At 38.0% G+C, this 21178-nt stretch overlaps 1 protein-coding gene across 1 annotated transcript in view; it reads right to left on the bottom strand.

Annotated features, from left to right (window-relative positions):
• Positions 1-21178, bottom strand: part of ADGRV1 (adhesion G protein-coupled receptor V1) — a 541233-nt gene that overhangs the window by 445240 nt on the left and 74815 nt on the right. Inside the window, exons 21-24 of the mRNA XM_010807603.4 lie at positions 20342-20715; positions 9095-9271; positions 5173-5353; positions 4015-4217 (exon numbers count right to left, since the gene is read on the bottom strand). Coding sequence (XP_010805905.2) covers positions 4015-4217; positions 5173-5353; positions 9095-9271; positions 20342-20715 — 935 coding nt within the window. The remainder of the gene's footprint in view (positions 1-4014; positions 4218-5172; positions 5354-9094; positions 9272-20341; positions 20716-21178) is intronic.

The following is a 21178-nucleotide window of genomic DNA, read 5'->3' as shown; positions in this document are numbered from 1 at the left end:
ATGAGATGGCTGGATGGCATCGCTGACTTGATGGATGTGAGTCTCAGTGAACTCCAGGAGTTGGTGATGGACAGGGAGGCCTGGCGTGCTACAATTCATGGGGTCGCATAGAGTCGGACACGACTGAGCGACTGATCTGATCTGATCTGATCTGAGAGATGATTATTAAACTTAATGAGAAAGGCATGTCAAAAGCTGAGATAGGCCAAAACCCATACCCCTTAAGCCAGATAGTTAGCTAAGTTTTAAATGCAAAGGAAAAGTTCTTGAAGGAAATTAAAAGTGCTACTCCAGTGAACACATAAATGATAAGAAAACAAAACAGTCTATTGATGATATGGAGAAAGTTTTAGTGGTCTAGACAGATCAAGCGAGTCACAACATTCTCTTAAACCAAACCATAATCCACAAAAGGCCCTAACTCTCTTCAATTCCATAAGGCTGAGAGAGGTGAGAAAGCTGCAGAAAAAAGGTCTGAAGCTATCAGAGGTTAGTTCATAAGGTTGACAGAAAGACGCCAACTCCACAACTCAGACCTACAAGGTGAAACTGCAAGTGCTGATGCAGAAGCTGCAGCAAGTTATCCAGGAGCTCTAGCTGAGATACTGAAGGTGGCTAAACTACAGAGTCTTTCAATGTAAATCCAACAACCTTATACTGGAAGAAAACACCATCAAGGACCTTCAGAAGTAGAAAGAAGTCAATGGCAAGATTTAAAGCTTCAAAAGACAGACTAACTTTCTTATTAAGGGCTAATGCAGCTGGTAACTTTAAGTTGAAGCAAATGCCCATTTACCATTCCAAAAATCCGAGGGCTCTTAAGAATGATGCTAAATCTACTATGCTGCTGCTGCTAAGTCACTTCAGTTGTGTCTGACTCTGTGTGACCCCATAGACGGCAGCCCACCAGGCTCCCCCGTCCCTGGGATTCTCCAGGCAAGAACCTGTGCTCTATAAATGGAACGCTAAAGCCGGGATGACAGCACATCTGTTAACAACATAGTTTACTAAATATTTAAGCCTACTGTGGAGAGCTACTTCTCAGGGAAAAAAAAAATCCCTTTCAAAATATCACTGCTAATTGACAAGGGACCTGATCATCCAGGAGTTCTAATGGAAATGTACAAGATTCATATTGTTTTCATGCCTGCTAACACAACATTCATTCAGCAGCTCATAGCCTGAAAATTCTCAGAAAGGTCTCCAAAGGTATTAACTTTCTGACAGTCATGGAGGACACAAACATATTTTTTCATTTTGTTTTAGTTATTAAAGAAAATGATAATCCAATTGGAGATTGAAGATGGCCATATATGTCAAATCCACAACTAACAGCATACTCAATGGAGGAAAGCAGAAAGCATTTCCTCTAAGATAAGAAACAAGACAAGCACGCCTACTCTCACCCCTTTTGTTCAACAAATAGTTTCAGAATTTGTCTGAAATACAAAAGACCTCAAATAGCCAAAACAATCTTGAGAAGGACAGAGCCGAAGAAATCACACTCCCTGACTTCAGACTACACTAGAAAGCTACAGTAATCAAAACAGGATGGTACTGGCACAAAAACCAATGAAAGCAAAAGTAAACAAGTCAAAACTAATAAAACTTCCAAGCTTTTGCACAGCAAAGAAAATTATCCACAGAATGAAAATACAACCTATCAAATAAGAGAAATTTTTTCCAAATAATATGACAAATAACGGATTCATATCCAACATATATATACAATTCAGACAACTCTATTAAAAAAATCAATTCAATTAAAAAATGGGCTAAAGAACTGAACAGATGTTTTTTCTAAAGAGGACTGTAGATGGGCAAGCACATGAAAAGATGCTCAACATCGCCAATCATCAGGGAACTGCAAATCAAAACCACAATGAGATATCACCTCACACCCGTCAGAATGGCTGACATCAAACACAGCACAAATAACACATGTTGTCCAGGATGTGGAGAAAAGGGACTCTTCATATGCTACTGGTGGGAATGCAAATTGGCACAACCACAGTGGAAAACAGTATGGAGGCTTCTCAAAAAACTAAAAATAGAACTGTCATATGATCCAGCAATTACACTCCTGGATATATGTCCAGGATATATATTCACTGGATATAAATTCACTAAAGGATATAAATTTACTATTTTGAGGAGACAGCTATATTTCCATGTTCACTGAAGCATTATTCACAGCAGCCAAGATATACAACCTAAATGTCTATCAGCAGATGAAAAAAGAAAATTATATAGATAGATAAATACACTAACAGACAGACAGAAAGAACAGAATATTATTCAGCCTTAAGAAAAGAAGGGGTCTTCCCTGGTGGTCCAGTGATTAAGAATCCACCTTCCAGGAATGGGGCGTGGGTTCCTCTCTGGTTGGGGAACTAAGATCCCACATGCCAAGTGGCACAGACAAGAAAAAGAAGTAAATTCCGCCATACACAACAACAGAGATGAACCTAGAGAACATTATGCTAGGTAAAATTAAGCCAGACACAGAAAGACAAATACTTCATGATCTCACTAATACATGTAATCTAAAATAGTCAAACTCACAGACGCAGAGATCAGCCTAGAAGAGTGCTTGCCAGGAACTGGGGGAAGGGGAAAATAAGGAGATGTCTACCAAAGGATACTTCCAAAGTTTCAGTAATGCAAGGTGAATAAGTTCTGGAGCAGTACTATACTGTGCACCTGAAATCTGCTAAGAAGGTAGATCTTAAACTTTCTGAAAGAAAGTGAGAAAGGAGGGAAGGAAGGAAGGGAAAGAAAACATTATCTATGTGAGGTGATGGATATGTTAATTAGCTTGACTGTGGTAATTATTTCACACAGTATATGTATATCAAAATATCACGTTGTAAATCTTAAATATATATAATTTTATTTGTCAACTATACCTCAATAAAGTTAAAAAAATAACTTTTAAAAGAACATCAGTATAAGACTAAAGTATTTCTTTAAGAGAATGCAGAGAAGACAGTACCAAGCTGAGTTGAGACACCCCATGGAAGGTATTTCATACCAAACTAGCTAAAGATGAAATAAATGTCAGGGCAAGAGAGATATAACTTGCCCAATAAAACAAATCAGAAAATTCTCCCAACTGCAATACACCTGAAATTAATTGAATTCTCTTAGCCAAGTTTTCTGGAATTTGGGAGGAAAAGTATGCACAAATTACTGAATACTACACCCTTGTACAGCTCGTATTAGGAATAAAAGGAAAATCAAGATAATTAATATTAAATTTAAAGAAAAAGACTCTTTGGGAAAACAAATGTTGAAGGATATAAAATACTGCCTGAGAAGTATAGCCAAGAAGAAATTATGAGCATTCACTTAATATGAGAGGTGGTGATAATAAGACTACATAACATTATTCAGGGTTACTATACATATGCCACATACAGTACATGACACTTAAAACTGCCATCAATCCTCAGGGTGACCTGCCCAACAGAAAATTTCTCTCTCTTACCAAGAAGGAAACTGAGGTCAGGAAACACTGAGTCTCCATGAAGGGCACACATTTAGAAGCTCAGTTTAAACCCAGTTTCCAAACCGGTTTTCTTTTTTTTGCCAGTACCACCCAGGTTCTCATTTGGAGAAAAAAATTAAAATTGAAATGACATAGACATATAATTTCTTTACAATTTTGGCTGTGTTCGACAGACACAGACAAGGGGATTTTAAATGTGTACAAAACATAATTTTTAAATACATATGATTAAAACCTAGAAGACTAAATAATACAATGAAGACTACAACAGATAAAAGGGACAAGAGAAATCAATAGGATAGCTATTTAAGTGTCAGACTTGGGGGACAGAAATACTTTAAATTCACATAAATTTAAAGGCTTCACATAAATCTCAAACCATCAATGATCTTTTCCTTGTTTAATAAGTTGCGCGTACAGTGCCAAGCCCCTTGCAATCCTCGAAGGGGACTGTGTCTGTTCTACAAGTGTATGTCCTGCTTCGAAAGGATTAAGGGATTTACCTGGTAGTCTTCAGGACTGAATGCTGTCAGTGACACTGTTCTGTATTCTGCCATAACCCTCCCCAGGAGCCCTTGTGCACGGACGACCAGCAACCTAACTTCTCCATCTTCCTCCCGCACGGTGACGTGGGGAACACCGCTGGCAGGCAGGGTCATTGTGTCCTCAGGCTGCGGAGGCGGCCCAGTGGAGAACTGTAGCAAGCCTGGCAGATACAAAGAGAAGCAGGGCATATTTGCCCCAGTTATCTGTGGAAGAATTCCATACGCACTTGAAACAATCTTACACAATTATTTTGACCACCAGGAGAAAATTCAGAGGGCTCTCCTTTAGAAAAGACCTCAGTGACGATTTGATTAACATGCTTTTGACACAGAATATGGTAGGAAGCTTTCAGGATATTAAAAACTAAAATGACAATTTTCCTTGTCTCTATCCAAAGAAAACTTTTTTAAAAGGAAATGTCAATAAAAACAACAGTGATGGAGTTTTATAATATATATTATCGCACATTTATTCATATTTGTCTCTAGAATTCATCCTTAAACATATAGCAAAACAAAATTAATGGCACCCCAAAGGACTTGCAATTCATTTTTTTGAAAATTTAAGTATGAAAATGAGTTGAAGAACTTCCCACGTTTTCTACACAGATTTTTTATTGAATGCTTTCCTACAAAAGAAATACTACTTTTCAGTGCAGAAAAGTCTCAACTTATTATAAGACATCTGTTACCGAACTAAGAAAATGATCACTTTTCAGCATAAGACCAAACGAAATTAATACAAACAGACAGTGATAACTCTACTTCTTGAAGCCTAATAAAACATAAATTACAAAGTACTTCAATCAGGTGTTAACATATCACAGTAGGATACTTTTTAAAACTAAAACTTTTGATAGTCATGAATAAAAATATTTTGATTTTCACTTAAAATAATCCTGCATATACTTTATAAAATATATTTTTAAACTTTAGAAATTGGTTCTTGTATTTTATACACACCATCCCTCAAAATGGCAGCTTAGAAGTTCAAAAGCTTAGGTTAGAGACCCAAAGAAGGTCTACTTCAATCATTTACAAAAGTCCCTTAAACTCTTAACAAGAGCAAGTATATCCAGAGAAGGGAAGATTGTTCTTGCACAAGGGCTTGGTTACCATATGGATGATCACTCGCTTTGATGGTGATATCTGTTGTTTCCTTTTCAGGGTCTATGCTTGCACCACTGGTGGGAGTCGAACCTATTTTCCCATCTCCGGGAATCGCAGAAACCAAGGTCACACGGAAATACTCATTAAGCTCGGGAATATCATCATCAAGGACATAAATATTCAGGACCTTTAAATACAAAAATACAGAGGCACTAAGCAATGATGCAAGTAGAAATTATTTACCACTCAACCAGAAGAAAATAAAGCAGCCAACTGACGTTACTTTCTCACATGAGAGGTTTCTACAAAAACTTAAACATTAAAACACAGAGAGATAGAGAAAGATCTGAGAAATTAACTCTTTAATCAATAATGGGTACTGAACAGTAATATTTTCTGTATAAAAATATCCTAGTTACATATTAGTATCATAGCATATGTGATATAGTGATATACCCATATCATATATTCTTTGTACCAAAGACAGCAGTATTACCAACCTCAGGGTATAGAATTACTACTCAAGGAACTGCACATTATCTGTTAGGATGTGGTAGGATTATAGAAAAGGGCAACATGTCTCGATACTGCCTAAGGAAAGTCTGACATACCTACAGGTAGCATGCTAGAAAATAGATTTATAGTAGACCCTAGAAGTCTGGCATACACAAACTGCCCAAAACACATTTGGAAAAGAAATAGCAATAATTCAGCCATGCTATGCAAAATGTAAGTCAAAATTAAAAGTGAAAAAATGATTCCTCTCTCTTCTATTAACTGAACAAGCATGTTGACATCTACAATGGGCAATTTCTAGTCCAGAGACTTAGAGTCTTCAGTAGGAGAGAGACCTGCGGAAAAACATTTAAAATGCAATGTAAAAATGTCATAGAGTTATGTACAAAATAAACTGAGAACAAAACAATCCGCTCTCCCCGTGTCTCCTGCATTGCATTTCCTGTATTGCACGTGGATTCTTTTCCCCTGAGCCACCAGGGAAGCCTCTATCTAGTAAAGGTTTTACAATAGACAGGTTTGAAGCAAGTCTTAATGGATTAGTTGTAGTTGTAAGTAATTATGGGGAAGGGCAAGTAAAAGAAACAAGAGCATGAAAGAATAAGATATCTGGGGAACTACAATGAGACACTAAGGCTGGAGTGGGAGGGAAGACTGGATGGATAAACAGAGGTCAAGATTATAGGGACCTATCAGGGTATCATTAGAAAAATGAACTTCATTCCATGGAGAGTAAAGCAAAACTGAAGAATCATAAGCAGGAGACAGATAGAATGAGAACTGCGATTTAGAATCAGTACCCAGGCAGAACGTAACGAGAGCAGACAGAGCCAGAAAGGGTGCAAAGGGCTGAGCTAGGAGGTGACGGACCAGAAATACTGAGGTTCTAAACTAGTGCAGGGACAGAGGAGATGAGAAAAAGAGACGGACTTGAGATTTGTTCTGGGGACAAAAGACCCAGATCTTAAAGACTCAGCAAAGGGAGTGAGGGACAGGAAGGAATGACCTATGATTTCCTGGTTTCTTCGAGAAAGGAAGGTGACAACCGTCTGAAAACAGACTGTAACTCCAAATGCAAGATGCAAACCCTAGTCATTGGGCCTAAAATCATTTGGGAGCCTTTTTTCTAATGTGGTTTTTCTATCACTAGGCCCAAGATAGAATCTGAATTTGGTTTCGATGTTCATTTTGATCAGAATTTTAATTAATAAAGTAATATATGGAATGGCCAATGTGCTCAGAGGAGAAGCATAAAATTGACACTTCTACTCAAATATTGTCATTGTTCTTGAGCTAGAGAAAACAAAAAGTAGACTTAAGATTTAACGCATCTCACCCCCCAGAAAGCAAGCTGAAAAATGTTACTATGAAAAGCAACACCAAAACATCAAGCTGTCCATTAACAATGAAGCAATTAATAGTTTTTCAAGTGTTGAAAGTGATACCAAAGTAACTGCTCATTTTAGTGAAATGAAGAGTTTCCCAAACGGAAGACCATATCAAGCTACAAATGTATTTCATACAGTGACTCAGTATATAAAACAGTGTTTCCCTTTATTATGCTATACCCTCTACTTTATTCTATTTTTTAAATCTTGATCATAACTCACTAAATTGATTTCATAACTAATAGACCATTTAAAAACACTTGAAAAACACATTTCAAGTTCTTGCATTGCGGCAAACACAAACACACACTTTTAGACTCTCTGGCAGCTAGATTTCTGGATGCAATTTAAGTATATTTAATTAAACACACTCCCTCAGACACCTAGAAAGCAACAGCAAAACTACTGCTGTCTGTGCTGGAAAGCACAGTCAGAGAGCATCAGCAGACACCCCAGGATCCAGTCTCTGGCATGGTAATACTGAGAGGCTGCTGCAGATTCAGCAGGCATGGGGCTAAAAACCGACACCTTTACTCAGTGCTATTACTGCTGCTGTAAAGGTCAATTTACTTTTCAAAGAACTTTCAAAATGATTGAAGAAATTACTTTAAATAAATCTTGACAGCAGCATATATGACTATTAACTTAACCAAAATCTTATTTATTAACTCTTATCTCTTTCAAAATACATGTGGACCCACTTTATAAAACAGTGGTTCCCAGTTACACCTTTATTTCATAGTTGGTAAATTTTCCAGTACAAAAATGTAAGGATCAACTCTGTTTTCCAAGGAGGAACATTAAAAAATCACCACATACTGCTATTATTTGATTTGAGTATTTCAAATCCAGGAGAGAAATGAAAAAAAAAAATCCAATAATAGTCCTTTAAACTGAATTATTTCAGCCCCATGAAAACTTACTAGTGTCCTCATAGTCCTCATTTAAAAATATTTATCATTGCTCTCTCCTCAGACTGCTTTTGGGGAACTTTTAACATTTTTCCTTCTTTCCCCAAAGTATAGATATTTGGCCATTCTTCTTGAGCTTTAACTCTTTAAATCTTAAGAATATTTCAAGTTTGCCCTAATTTTATCTTTTTCATCCAGTCAACGCCTAAGTCCCTTAAAAATTTCTTCAAAGATTACATTTACAAGTCTTAAATATTTATGCTATTTATCACTGATGACCTATAAGCTATCTATATTTCTAGTGAAAAATTATGCTGATACAAATATCCCAACATACAAGACTAAAAGAATGTGAGAAAATTTTTGATACAGGAGAAGGTCTCACTTTGATTTCACTTATAAGTGTCACTTATTTCTGAAGTATATATTCAGAAATCAGACTCTGGTTCACAGCAAGTTTTTGGTAAAACTGGTGATCTTATACTTTCAAAACAAAGAAAAATTGCCTATTTTTCCAAATTTAAAAATAAAATGAGATTACAGTCAAAAGAATTCCTCTTGGCTGACTGACCGAATTCTTAATAGTATTGAATTTTTAAGTATTAAGAATTTTGCAGTTTCTCACTGTATTGGTAATAACAAAAAACATGTAATGATAAACCTTCATGCTATACCATTTTTATTATGTGTAGATTAAACAATAGGTAAAACTATAACTGGTGGCTCAGTGGTAAAGAGTGCCAATGCAGGAGAGGCAGATTTGATCCTGGGTCAGGAAGATCCCCTGGAGAAGGAAATGGAGGAAACCCACTCCAGTATTCTTGCCTGCGAAATCCTTTGGACAGAGGAGTGTGTGGGCTACAGTCCACGGAATCACAAGTCAGACTCAACTTGGCGACTAAACAGTGACAAAACTATAACACACATTATTCAACATTCTTAATGTTTCTTTTGCAGAAATAAATACAAAATATTTTAGATCATGAGTATACCTAATCACCTAAATATTCTAAATTGCTTAAAAAGCAGGACGCTAAAAATAAATTACACAACAAATGGATAAGGAGAAGCTTCCCAAGAGGTTTTCAAAGAAAGAAAGAAGGTAGGGTTTACCTCTGATCTCTGCCAAGGAAGGAACGTGATACTTCCGCTAGCATTAGCAAAATCATCAACAAGGTAATTAACACCATCAGATTCGATCTGTGAGATAGTGTAAAAAACATGCACATAATCCAGGGCTCCTCTGGTCCGCTCCACTACACATGAAATGGTGGATCCCTCCTCTGCAATCTGAAATTGAACATAAACTCTTTGTAAGTATACACCGATTCAAATCAGTGATAAAATTACAAATGCGTTCATGAAATTCTTTCACCATAAACGTTGTTCTATAACTTTCTACATCTGTAAGGAGGCCTCTATATTCTTCCAGATATATCTCTGATTGCTAAAAAGTATTTACAATCATTGGTTTCTCGGTTCATTCCTTTAAAAGGATAAATAAACGCAAAACAGCAATAATTAGCTATACCACGTAATTCATTCATTGAAACCTCTCAGGTCTGGCACTGTGCTAGTTTTTTTTTTTTTTTTTAAAGCACAATCCTTTTTGTAGGTAAGTCTAAAGAGGAAAACAAACTCATGATTTTATGATGAGTTCAGCACTGAAGTTATGGGTAGAGAGTGGAACATGACATCAGGGAGAACTTTTTAGGCATAAACATAAGAAATAATCAAGAGTATTTGGTGAAATCATTTGGAGGTGATACAAAGTATCCAGTGAGAACCTTGACAAATTCCTGGTGGAGAGACAACAGTCAGGTACAGGAGGGCACTGATACCATGATTAATATATTTTTGCTATTTCTGACATAAATACATATATGTGTGTTTACATACACGTGTGTGCATTTTTTTACTTCCATGGTGGCTCAGATGGTAAAGCGTCTGCCTGCAATACGGGAGACCCAGGTTCGATCCCTGGGTTGGGAAGATCTCCTGGGGAAGGAAATGGCAACCCACTCCAGTATTCCTGCCTGGAGAATCCCAGGGACGGAGGAGCCTGGTAGGCTACAGTCCATGGGGTAGCAAAGAGTCGGACATGACTGAGCAACTCCACTTCACTTCACTTTACTTTTAAGATAATGTTTAGCAATTACGTGGAGTAGGATATTGGAATATCTTATCTTCATATTCTTGTTCTCCCAATTCTATTTTTATAGTATCAAATACACAACTCATTAAAAAAAAGAACTAAAACTGAACAAAGCTCAAACTATAAATCTTAATATATAATGTCATTTAAAAATTTTTCATATCAATCTTAAGCACCTCTGATCAACATTAAATACAGCTATTTTGGTGCTAACATCAGAGCTGAAGAAAACAGACTTGAAATTTGTCTGCTAACAGGCAACAGTCAGTTATCAAGGAGCATGGAAACACCAGTTGTTGTTCCAGTAAACCCGATGAGTTTCACTGAGCATCAACAGCCCTACTGCCTCATGGGAGACAAGATTTGCCTGTTCATCCACTAGCAGAAGAAGTCCAAAATGACCATATAGTTGTTCAGAAACGGCCTGTAATCTGTTTCCTGATGGACATATTCTATCTCCAGGTGCAACCAGAACTTCTAATCCAGTGGAGCCTAAAACATGGGAGCAGGAGGTGATGGAGATTCAGTCCTACTACTACCTCTTGCTTCCTATGCTTATGTGTCTAATCTCTGGAGACACAGAAATAATTATCAGCCACTGGGTACACATACTCGATCCTGGAGGACAGCACGCAACCCTTCAAGATGTTGTCCCTGAGCTGGTACTTTGGCTGAGTTTTCAACAGGACATTCCACTGTTACACCAGGCCCACTGCTTCAGGTGATGTTGTACATACACAGACAATGGAATATTAGCCATAAAAAAGAATGAAATACTGCCATTTGCAACATGGACAGACCTAGAGATTATCATACTAAGTGAAGCAAGTCAGAGAAAGATAAATATCGTATGTTATCACTCGTATGTGGAATCTAAAAAATAAAACAAATAAACTTATTTATAAAATAGAAACAGGGAACTCCCTGGTGGTCCAGTGGTTAAGAATCAGGCTTTTACTACCACGGACCCAGATTCAATCCCTGGTCAAGGAACTAAGATTCCACAAGCTGTGTGGAGCTGGGAAGAAAAACAAGCCAGAAATAGATTCACAGACACAGAACACTTATGGTTACCCAAGGGGAAAGGGCATAAGAATAAATTAGGAGTATGGGAAAACAGATACATACACCATATATAAAATAAACAACAAGGATTTACTGTATAGCACAGGGAACTACTTCATGCAAAGATGGGCTCAATAAAGGACAGAAAGGGTATGGACCTAACAGAAGCAGAAGATACTAAGAAGAGGTGGCAAGAATACACAGAAGAACTCTATGAAAAAGAGCTTCACGATCCAGATGATCACGATGCTGTGATCACTCACCTAGAGCCAGACATCCTGGAATGTGAAGTCAAGTGGGCCTTAGGAAGCATCACTATGAACAAAGCTAGTGGAGGCGATGGGATTCCACTTGAGCTATTTCAAATCCTGAAAGATGATGCTGTGAAAGCGCTGCACCTCAATATGCAGCAAATTTGGAAAACTCAGTAGTGGCCATAGGACTGGAAAAGGTCAGTTTTCATTCCAATCCCAAAGCAAGTCAATGCCAAAGAATGCTCAAACTACCACACAATTGCACTCATCTCACACGCTAGTAAAGTAATGCTCAAAAGTCTCCAAGCCAGGCTTCACTGTATGTGAACCGTGAACTTCCAGATGCTCAAGCTGGTTTTAGAAAAGGAAGAGGAACCAGAGATCAAATTGCCAACATCTGCTGGATCATCGAAAAGGCAAGAGAGTTCCAGAAAAAACATCTATTTCTGCTTTACTGACTATGCCAAAGCCTTTGACTGTGTGGATCACAATAAACTGTGGAAAATTCTGAAAGAGATGGGAATACCAGACCACCTGACCTGCCTCTTGAGAAATTTGTATGCAAGTCAGGAAGCAACAGTTGGAACTGGGCATGGAACAACAGACTGGTTCCAAATAGGAAAAGGAGTACGTCAAAGCTGTATATTGTCACCCTGCTTATTTAACTTATATGCAGAATACATCATGAGAAACGCTAGGCTGGAAGAAGCACAAGCTGGAATCAAGATTGCCGGGAGAAATATCAATAACCTCAGATATGCAGATGACACCACCCTTATGGCAGAAAGTGAAGAGGAACTCAAAAGCCTCTTGATGAAAGTGAAAGAGGAGAGTGAAAAAGTTGGCTTAAAGCTCAACATTCAGAAAACGAAGATCATGGCATCCGGTCCCACCACTTCATGGGAAATAGATGGGGAAACAGTGGAAACAGTGTCAGACTTTATTTTTGGGGGCTCCAAAATCACTGCAGATGGTGACTGCAGCCATGAAATTAAAAGACACTTACTCCTTGGAAGGAAAGTTATGACCAACCCAGACAGCATATTAAAAAGCAGAGAGGCATTACTTTGTCAACAAAGGTCCGTCTAGTCAAGGCTATGGTTTTTCCAGTAGTCACATATGGATGTGAGAGTTGGACTATAAAGAAAGCTGAGCACCGAAGAATTGATGCTTTTGAACTGTGGTGTTGGAGAAGACTCTTGAGAGTCCCTTGGACTTCAAGGCAATCCAACCAGTGCACCCTAAAGGAGATCAGTCCTGGGTGTTCATTGGAAGGACTGATGTTGAAGCTGAAATGCCAATACTTTGGCCACCTGATGCGAAGAGCTGACTCACTGGAAAAGACCCTGATGCTGGGAAAGATTGAAGGCAGGAGGAGAAGGGGACGACAGAGAATGAGATGATAGGATCATATTACCAACTCAATGGACATGAGTTCGGGTAAACTCTGGGAGTTGGTGATGGACAGGGAGGCCTGGCATGCTGTGGTTCTTGAGGTCACAAAGAGTTGGACACGACTGAACAACTGAACAGGAAACTATATTCAATATCTTTTAAGAACCCATAGTGGAAAAGAATCTGATTCATTGTAATTGAATCTCTTTGCCGTACGTCTGAAACTAACATAGTATTATCAATCAACTACAGTTCAGTTTAAAAAGTGGTATTTCAAGGCCATATACAAATGGTATATTTTAATGTCATGACATAAATGGTGTGTAAAGACTGGATGAGACAATAGAGAAGTAAACCTAGATAGAACAGAGCCAAGTACAATCAGCCCTGCAGTAACCCTGGTTTTGAAACGAGTGTCCCAATGCAAGTGACATATCAGGAAGCATTCTAAACATAACATGGAGTCCACACTTATTTATGTAAAACTTCATCCGTTAGAAACATAGCAAACACAGAAAACTGCACCACCGGAGACAAGCTACATGGGCACGCACACCTACCTGCTGCCTCCGCTCAGCATGTGTGTTAGCAGCCACTTATCTGCATCTAATGTGACACCTTTCCCTCTGACTTCAAATAACCCTCCTTCCATCACTTAACTGCACTTTCCCCACTTTTACAAACAAACTTTTTTTGTAAGGTATACATGCCATACTTGATAAGCATATTTAAGACTTAAAAAATTATGTAAACTTATTCTTTACTAGGTCCCTACATTTCAATTTCTCTACTACTGACCAATTCGGGGGTTCGTGTTCTCCTAACCCATCTTTCCCCTAAGTTCTGTGTTTTTCATTATGTGATTTGCCATAGTGTGGTGATTTTTAGGAACCCATCAATCATGTTATGTGAGAACTAAGTATTCAGAACGTGGGGCTCTCCAAGCCTCAGAGGCTGGAGGGAAGAAACGACAGACAGACACAGGTGTTTAACACAGTACCTAATTTAGACAGCAACATCAGCATGCTCCTCAGAGCCAAATGGTACACAAACACGTGTGTGCTGGAAACAGCACGACTTTGCAGTCACTCAGTCCTGGTTGACTGTTTCACTCTGTCATTTACCAAGCGTCCTCAGTCTCAGTGATCTCTTCTTAGAATGAAGATCACAAAGTCTCATGGGTTTTGGTGGAAGTTAAACAAGTGCTTTACATGGTCCCAATAATACAGTTAAATGCTAAGAAAAAAACCCTTACATTTCTTCTCCTTACATGCAGCCCCATGGATTGTACCCCAGCAGGCTCCTCTGTCCATGGGGATTCTCCAGATAAGAATACTGGAGTGGGTTGCCATGCCCTCCTCCAGGGGATCTTCCCAACCCAGGTCTCTCACATTGCAGACAGATCCTTTACCATTTGAGCCACCAGCAAAGTCCAAGACATAGATTAAATAGATCCAAAGATACACTGGGGAGTATGATGTTTCCTTATAGCTTTTTACCAAATCAATGACAAATAGCCAGGCAGAATACAGCACTAAGCTTTTCGTCTGCAAGAATCACATGGGGAAAAGTTGTCTATTTCATTAAAATCTATCACCTATTATTTTCAGTTTTAAAAAGAAAGGCAAAAAAGACTATCCATATTCAATACAGTGTGTGCAGATGTATGCTATATATCAAAATTTCATAGAAATTTTAATAACTTAATAATTTATACAATAAAGCAAATTTTAAAGTTTTAATTAAGGAAGAAGTTTCAAGTGTCAAGCACCCATAAAAAAAAATCACATAGGATGTTTGGTAAAAAATCTACCTTACAAACTTATAAATTTACAGAGAAATGACATAATGCCTGACATTTGCTTTTAAAATTAATTCTGCCAGCTTAGAAAAAGACAAGACTGACAAAAGGCTGATAAATGTTAAAACTAGGTGAGAGGTAACTGGAGTGCCATATCATATTTTTTGTATGTGTATTTTCCACTTTAAAAGACTTTTTAAATTCAGCTTTTTACCTCCCCTCCCATCCCATGCCAGAGATTCTGACTCAGAAATGGGGTCTTGATTCAGGACGGGTGTCGAGTAAAATGCATGAGATATTTCCATCCAAGACCATCCATGCACAATGCACAGCACTTTGGGAAGTAGCAGACGAGATGATGAAATCAGTAATACCAGAAGGGGATTAAGACAGAGAATAAGTAATTAAAAGATTTTTCTCTACTATTAAAATATTCATCTAATTGACTTTATAATCATAAAACAAGCAAATGTTCAGGATAGTATATGAAAGGGCATAACATCAAGCAATAAACGTCAGAACCACCATCACTCAGTTTTTCACAAGAAGCAATAGCAGCCACTACTGTTTCCTCTACTGAGTCAGGAATTCGTCATATCTTCAGATCATCAGAAAAGTAATTATAAAGGTTAACAGTGAGCAGAGTTTTAGAAATACATTTTTTAGAAAAAATAATACACTGTAAGCCATGAATTGGATTTCTCTACTGAAACAGAAGAGTAAAGCTAAACAATTACACATTCAATTAATTTTTTAGTTCGTTTCATGCTTGGGTGATGATGTGTGACATCAGATTATATCAGCATCACTTTTATCTAAAGGAATCTATTCACATAACAGATGGCAGGCACGCAAAAGCGAACACAGTCCAAGTCAAATAATATTCTCTTTTTACAAAGATCCTCTCAAAATTATCTCTAACTTTATTCTTAAGCCACAAGTTTAAATATATAAAACATAACCCAGGGCCTTCCTTGGTGGTCTAGCAGTTAAGAGTCTGCCTGCCAATGCAGGGGACACAGGTTTGATCCCTGATCAGGGAGGATCCTACATGCCATGGGGCAGCTAAGCCCTCACATGTGCCTAGATTCTGTGCTCTGCAACAAAGAGTAGCCCCTGCTCTACAATTGGAGAAAGCCAGAGCAAAGCCACGACAACCCAGTGCAGCCAAAAATAAATCAATAAATGAGTCTTTAAAAAAATAAATGCTTAAAGACAAACAAACCAAAAATATAAAACATAATCCAAATATTGGCTGTAAAAGTAAACCAATAAGACCTGCAATTTCTATGAATCATTAGGAAAGGAAACTTTATCATTATGGAGCATATAAGCTTTCAGGACATACAAAAATAGTGGGAAAAGAAGGTGGAGAGAAAATAACACTGAAAAGTACAAAGAATAGCAAAATACAGGAAGGGAACATGAGAACATGGTTACTAGGCAACAGTCAAACAAAAATCAGTCACCTGTTCAGTATAGGGCTCTCTTGGAATAAAAAGAACTACTTGGCATACCCCACCAGGGCACTAAACTACGTACAAGTTTGTTCATTCTTTCAATTAAATTTATTAAGTATCTGCTATTTGCCAGAACACACTGTACCTGGTTAGGAGGAAACATATCATAAAGTAATGTCATCTCTTTCAAGATGCCAACTAGCAGACTACGTCATATTCTATATACTTTCACTACCTGTTTCAGATCTGATTATGTTTTCACTTTAACCTTAATATTACTTTATGTCATGTGAATCTATGAAAAATTTAAAAGCGTAACATAACTCAGACAGAAGTCTTTAAGGATCTCTATTGACTTCAGCATTTTTGAAGGGATAGGAAAAAGTAAACTTTTCAATGTCACTGCAACAACACAATGGAGAAGAATCTACAGAAATGAAAATGGTTTTTACATTTGAAAATGAAGCAAGTAACCATAAAATTTAAACTCTGTTATTATATTTGTAGCAATACACATTGACTATCTGGAAAATATTGGTTCACCTAGTTACACAGATCTTCCAAATATTGATGCATTTCACTACACAAAATAAGCAAATCACTATCAATAAAAGCTAATCACTATCAAAATAAGCTAATATCACTTTCAATCTTAACCAAAAAGTCTTTAAGTATTGGAAAACAGTCAAGCTCACTTTAGTTTGTAAGATGTTTCAACAACTCTTAATTTTTGTTTGAAAGCTCAAGTTTTTACCACTGGTAATAAATACTATCAGTTGCTTTCCTGGTAGTCACTGGCTCACTTCATTTGTCTCCATAAATGTCTGCCAGGCGCCCAAATCTGAATAACCAAACTTTACTGGTCACTTTTTCAAGGAAAAATGCTGTTCCGCAAAAAGGGCAGCTAGTTCAGCTGATGACTCTATCCACACACCTTCCACAATTACCATGTTTTGTTAACGCAGAGAAGCGCTTTATCTGTGCTTCTCATTTTGTGATTCGTGCATGTGCTAAGTCACTTCAGTCATGCCCGACTCTTTGCGACCCTATGGACAGTAGCCCACGAGGCTCCTCTGTCCACAGGATTCTCCAGGCAAGAATTCTGGAGTGGGTGCTGTGCCCTCCTCCAGGGGATCTTCCCCACCCAGGGATCAAACCCGCATCTCTTATGTCTCCAGCATTGACTGGCGGGTTCTTTACCACTAGCACCACCTATGATACACAGTGTTAAAAAGGTGAGTATTTAAGGGTTGAAATTTTATCAAATGAATGTTTTATACTCCTTCATCAAGTATACTCAAGGGAGATTTTCACCTCTTGAACTACAGGTGTGTGGTAATAAACAGAAATGACAACTAGTACAGTCAGGTTCTGCTGCCTGGATTCATACAAAGGCACTGGCATCTAGCAGTTTTGGCAACCACTGCTTTTGCAGTGCAAATGTCAATTGTCAATAAAATGAAAAAGACATCGTAGTTTTTTATAAAATTAGATTTGATCTTTGTGGAACTCCTAAAAGAAGTCAAGAACCCATAACGGTCCTTGGACTTCGACTACACTCTGAGACCAATTTCAGTAAGCAATCAATAAATACTGATGACAGTCATCACAACAAAAATATTTCACATCACCCTGTCTTCAAATCCCTCCAAGATGAAAGTAGGAGTTTTATACTTCTTAACATTTTCAGGCATGAAAATTCTGTAATCTTCCTGACGATCAAATTGCAGAATCTGCTATTTAAGACACAACACTTTTCCTGTATTAACCATCTAAACTTTTTCCCAACACAGATGTATATGCTATTTTTCTCTCATGTGGACTTACAGGATAATCAGTCATGTTTTCCTTTTCTTTCCAGAGATTTTACAACTACAGGTGCTGTGGCTCATGTAAGGAAGTTCTATTCTGCAATCAAAGCTTGACTGCTGCTGCTGCTGCTAAGTCGCTTCAGTCATGTCTAATTCTGTGCGACCCCATAGACAGCAGCCCACCAGGCTCCCCTGTCCCTGGGATTCTCCAGGCAAGAACACTGGAGTGGGTTGCCATTTCCTTCTCCAATGCATGAAAGTGAAAAGTGAAAGTGAAGTCACTCAGTCGTGTCCGACCCTTAGTGACCCAATGGACTGCAGCCTACCAGGCTCCTCTTGACTGACCCTGTTCAAATTCTGAAATATCTTGGAACAAAGGTACACATCTAGGTGCAACTAAAACAACACCAAGACAATCTATCAGGGGAAACTGTGAGACAAGCCAACACTGAAAACTTAGTATTGAGTTTAATGGCCCAGAAAGCTAGAAGAAGTGAAGTCACTCGGTCACGTCCGACTCTTTGTGACCCCATGGACTGTAGCCTACCAGGCTCCTCCGTCCATGGGATTTTCCAGGCAAGAATACTGGAGAGGGTTGCCATTTCCTTCTCCAGGGGATCTTCCTGACCCAGGGATCAAACCTGGGTCTCAGAGATATAGTAATGAACCTTGTCACACTCAGAGCTCTTTCCCCTTTGTGGGAAAAAGGGAAAGCCAGTGTATAAGTAGGCTTATAAATAATATAAGGAATTGAAAAGTGTGATCAGTGCTATGAAACAAGTAAAATTAGGTGAAGGGATGGAGACTGACCAGCTGGGAGAAGTGGGAGGATTACTTTAAACCAAAAAGTCTTCACTGAGATGTCTTTGGAGCTGAGACTCAAATGATTAATTCTGCGGATCTGGAATTAGAATGTTCCAGACAGAAAGGCTAGAAAGTGCGGAGACCCTGAGACCGGAACTAAAAGAAGGCAAGTCTGACCGAAACATGTTGACCGAAGAGGAGAATTAACATGAGAAGTCAGAGGCAGGTGCCAGGTCCTGAAGAGATATGAAGGTAAACTGATCTTACATGGTGCCAGAATGGTCCTCACAACCTGATGGAAGTCCCTTTGTCTTTTTAAAAATAAAGATGATATTGAAGATACAAGGGGGAAAGACAGAAGGTTAGAATTCACAAGACGTAAGTTCAAATTCCAGTTCTTCCCATTGCCTCTTAGGAGCAAAAAAAGGAGGAGAAAAATTAATATTTATTAAAATGCTAGTAACTGCCAGGCTTTGAATCTGTTATTTGATCCTATCGCATTTAATTCAACTAGGGTTAGTTATTTTCTAAGGTCTCTAACCAGCCATTTCTAACTCTACTAAATGGAGAGAGTAATATTTGTTGCAGTACATTAAGAATTGTCAGAAAGTTGAACTAAAAACTTAATATGTAAAGTTCTTTGATGACTAAGCATCTAAAAGTACTATCATTAAAGATAAATACATTTCTCTTTTAAATCATAGGAGGACATTTGTCCTCCCTGTCTAGGATATTCTATTGCTGGTGTAAAAAAGAGCACGTATTGAAGATCTCTTACGACTGTCACCAAAGAGTAGGAGGGGCAATAAAACACTCCAGGGAGCCAGTAACCCCAATCTGAGCTACAGATGAGGCCTGTGACCTAGATATTTTTTCAAGTTCTACCCTTCAAATTTTTGTTAATTGCTTCAATTTATGTATGTACCCCTGTAAACCTAGAAGAATCAACTTGCAAAGGGAACGCCTCTCTTGTTCGCTGGCATCCTTTCACGGACACTGAGCTGTTGCTGTCACACACAACACCTGTGAGGCAGTTTCACGCGATCTCACGTTACTGAGCAGGAAACCAAGATGATTACGAATCTCTGAATGCTTGGAAAGGGCTGATAAGGATGGTAAAACTGCCTAATGAATTAAGCTGGCCAAGAGGGTGATAAGAAAGGCATTTACACCCAGCATGGAAGAACGTTGTAACTACCTAAGAATATTTCGCATGTGGGGGGAAAAATATTAAAATATATACTTTAATAAAATTTCAATTATTCACAGATGCTTTCAATATATATTATTTCATTTACTTACCTGGTAACCAGAAAGTAAATTCCATGTGGAGTACAATTATACATTTTGTGAAAGGCATTAACTCTAAGGATAATTGCTAAAGCTGCACTTGCTACCTTATTATTACTTCTCTCTCCTCATTAAGCTTCTGATTCAAACTGTGAACTTACAAGAGCAAAGACCTTATAATTTACATTTTCACCACTGTCTATAGCATACTTCTGGGTCTAGTGTCAACACTCAAGCCATCTTACCAAATGAAAGAGAGTCCACTCCCAAACAAATTCACATGATGAACTTTTTCACTCTGAAATTCACCAAGCTCACTACTTACCTCGGGTATACAGGCTCCTGTGAAACCAAACAAGCCATTGGCATTGTCACTTTTTTGTATTACCAATCTTGCTGTAGTATTCTCTTCGGAAAGGCGAGCTCCTCCATATACAGAAACTAGCTTAAGAATGAATAATTCTTCTCCTTCCTCTTCATTGTCATCTCTTGCAGAAATAATGAATGATTTGTTAGTTTCTCCCTCTCTGAATTCCAGATATCCAGAAACAGGATGCAAATCACTCTTGGCTGGCATGGCGTGAAGTTCATAAATTTCTTCAAGGGTCAATTTCTGCTCATAGGATCTCACATCCTGCATCAGGCCTGTAAATCTGTCGTTGCCATTCACTCCAGCCCCAATTCTCAACGTTCCTGGACCTGAAATTAGAAATGGGTTTAAATGCTACAATAACCACAATTGTACTGTCCTAAATGACAAGTGTGATTCAGAAAGTGAAATGATTTTATTAAAAGGTCTTATTAGCTAAGCAAAGCTTTTGCATAACTAGAACACAAATAAAGGCTATTTTCTGTCAATATTATAATGAAAAATGAATCAGGAATCACTGGGATTTAAGACATTTTGTACCAAAGGATATGTTGTACATGTGTATGTATGTGTATATACAAATGTATGTGCATATATTAAGACAGACATTTCTTCCAGGAAATTTAAAAATTTCCTTGCACATCTAAGAATGGAATGATTCAACTCAGTCACAATTTTAAAACTTTAGTATTACTGTTCTTTGAGAACTTCAACTCTTGGTCTGTTAAAAAGTTATCTTGAGTTAAAGTTGTGAGAATTCAGCAAAAGAAATTCTTATGGACTAAATATAAC

Source organism: Bos taurus, chromosome 7 (assembly GCF_002263795.3).
Source record: "Bos taurus isolate L1 Dominette 01449 registration number 42190680 breed Hereford chromosome 7, ARS-UCD2.0, whole genome shotgun sequence".
Taxonomy (NCBI): Eukaryota; Metazoa; Chordata; class Mammalia; order Artiodactyla; family Bovidae; genus Bos; species Bos taurus.
Note: the sequence above shows the minus strand (reverse complement) of the source record. Positions and strands in the feature narration are given on the sequence as shown.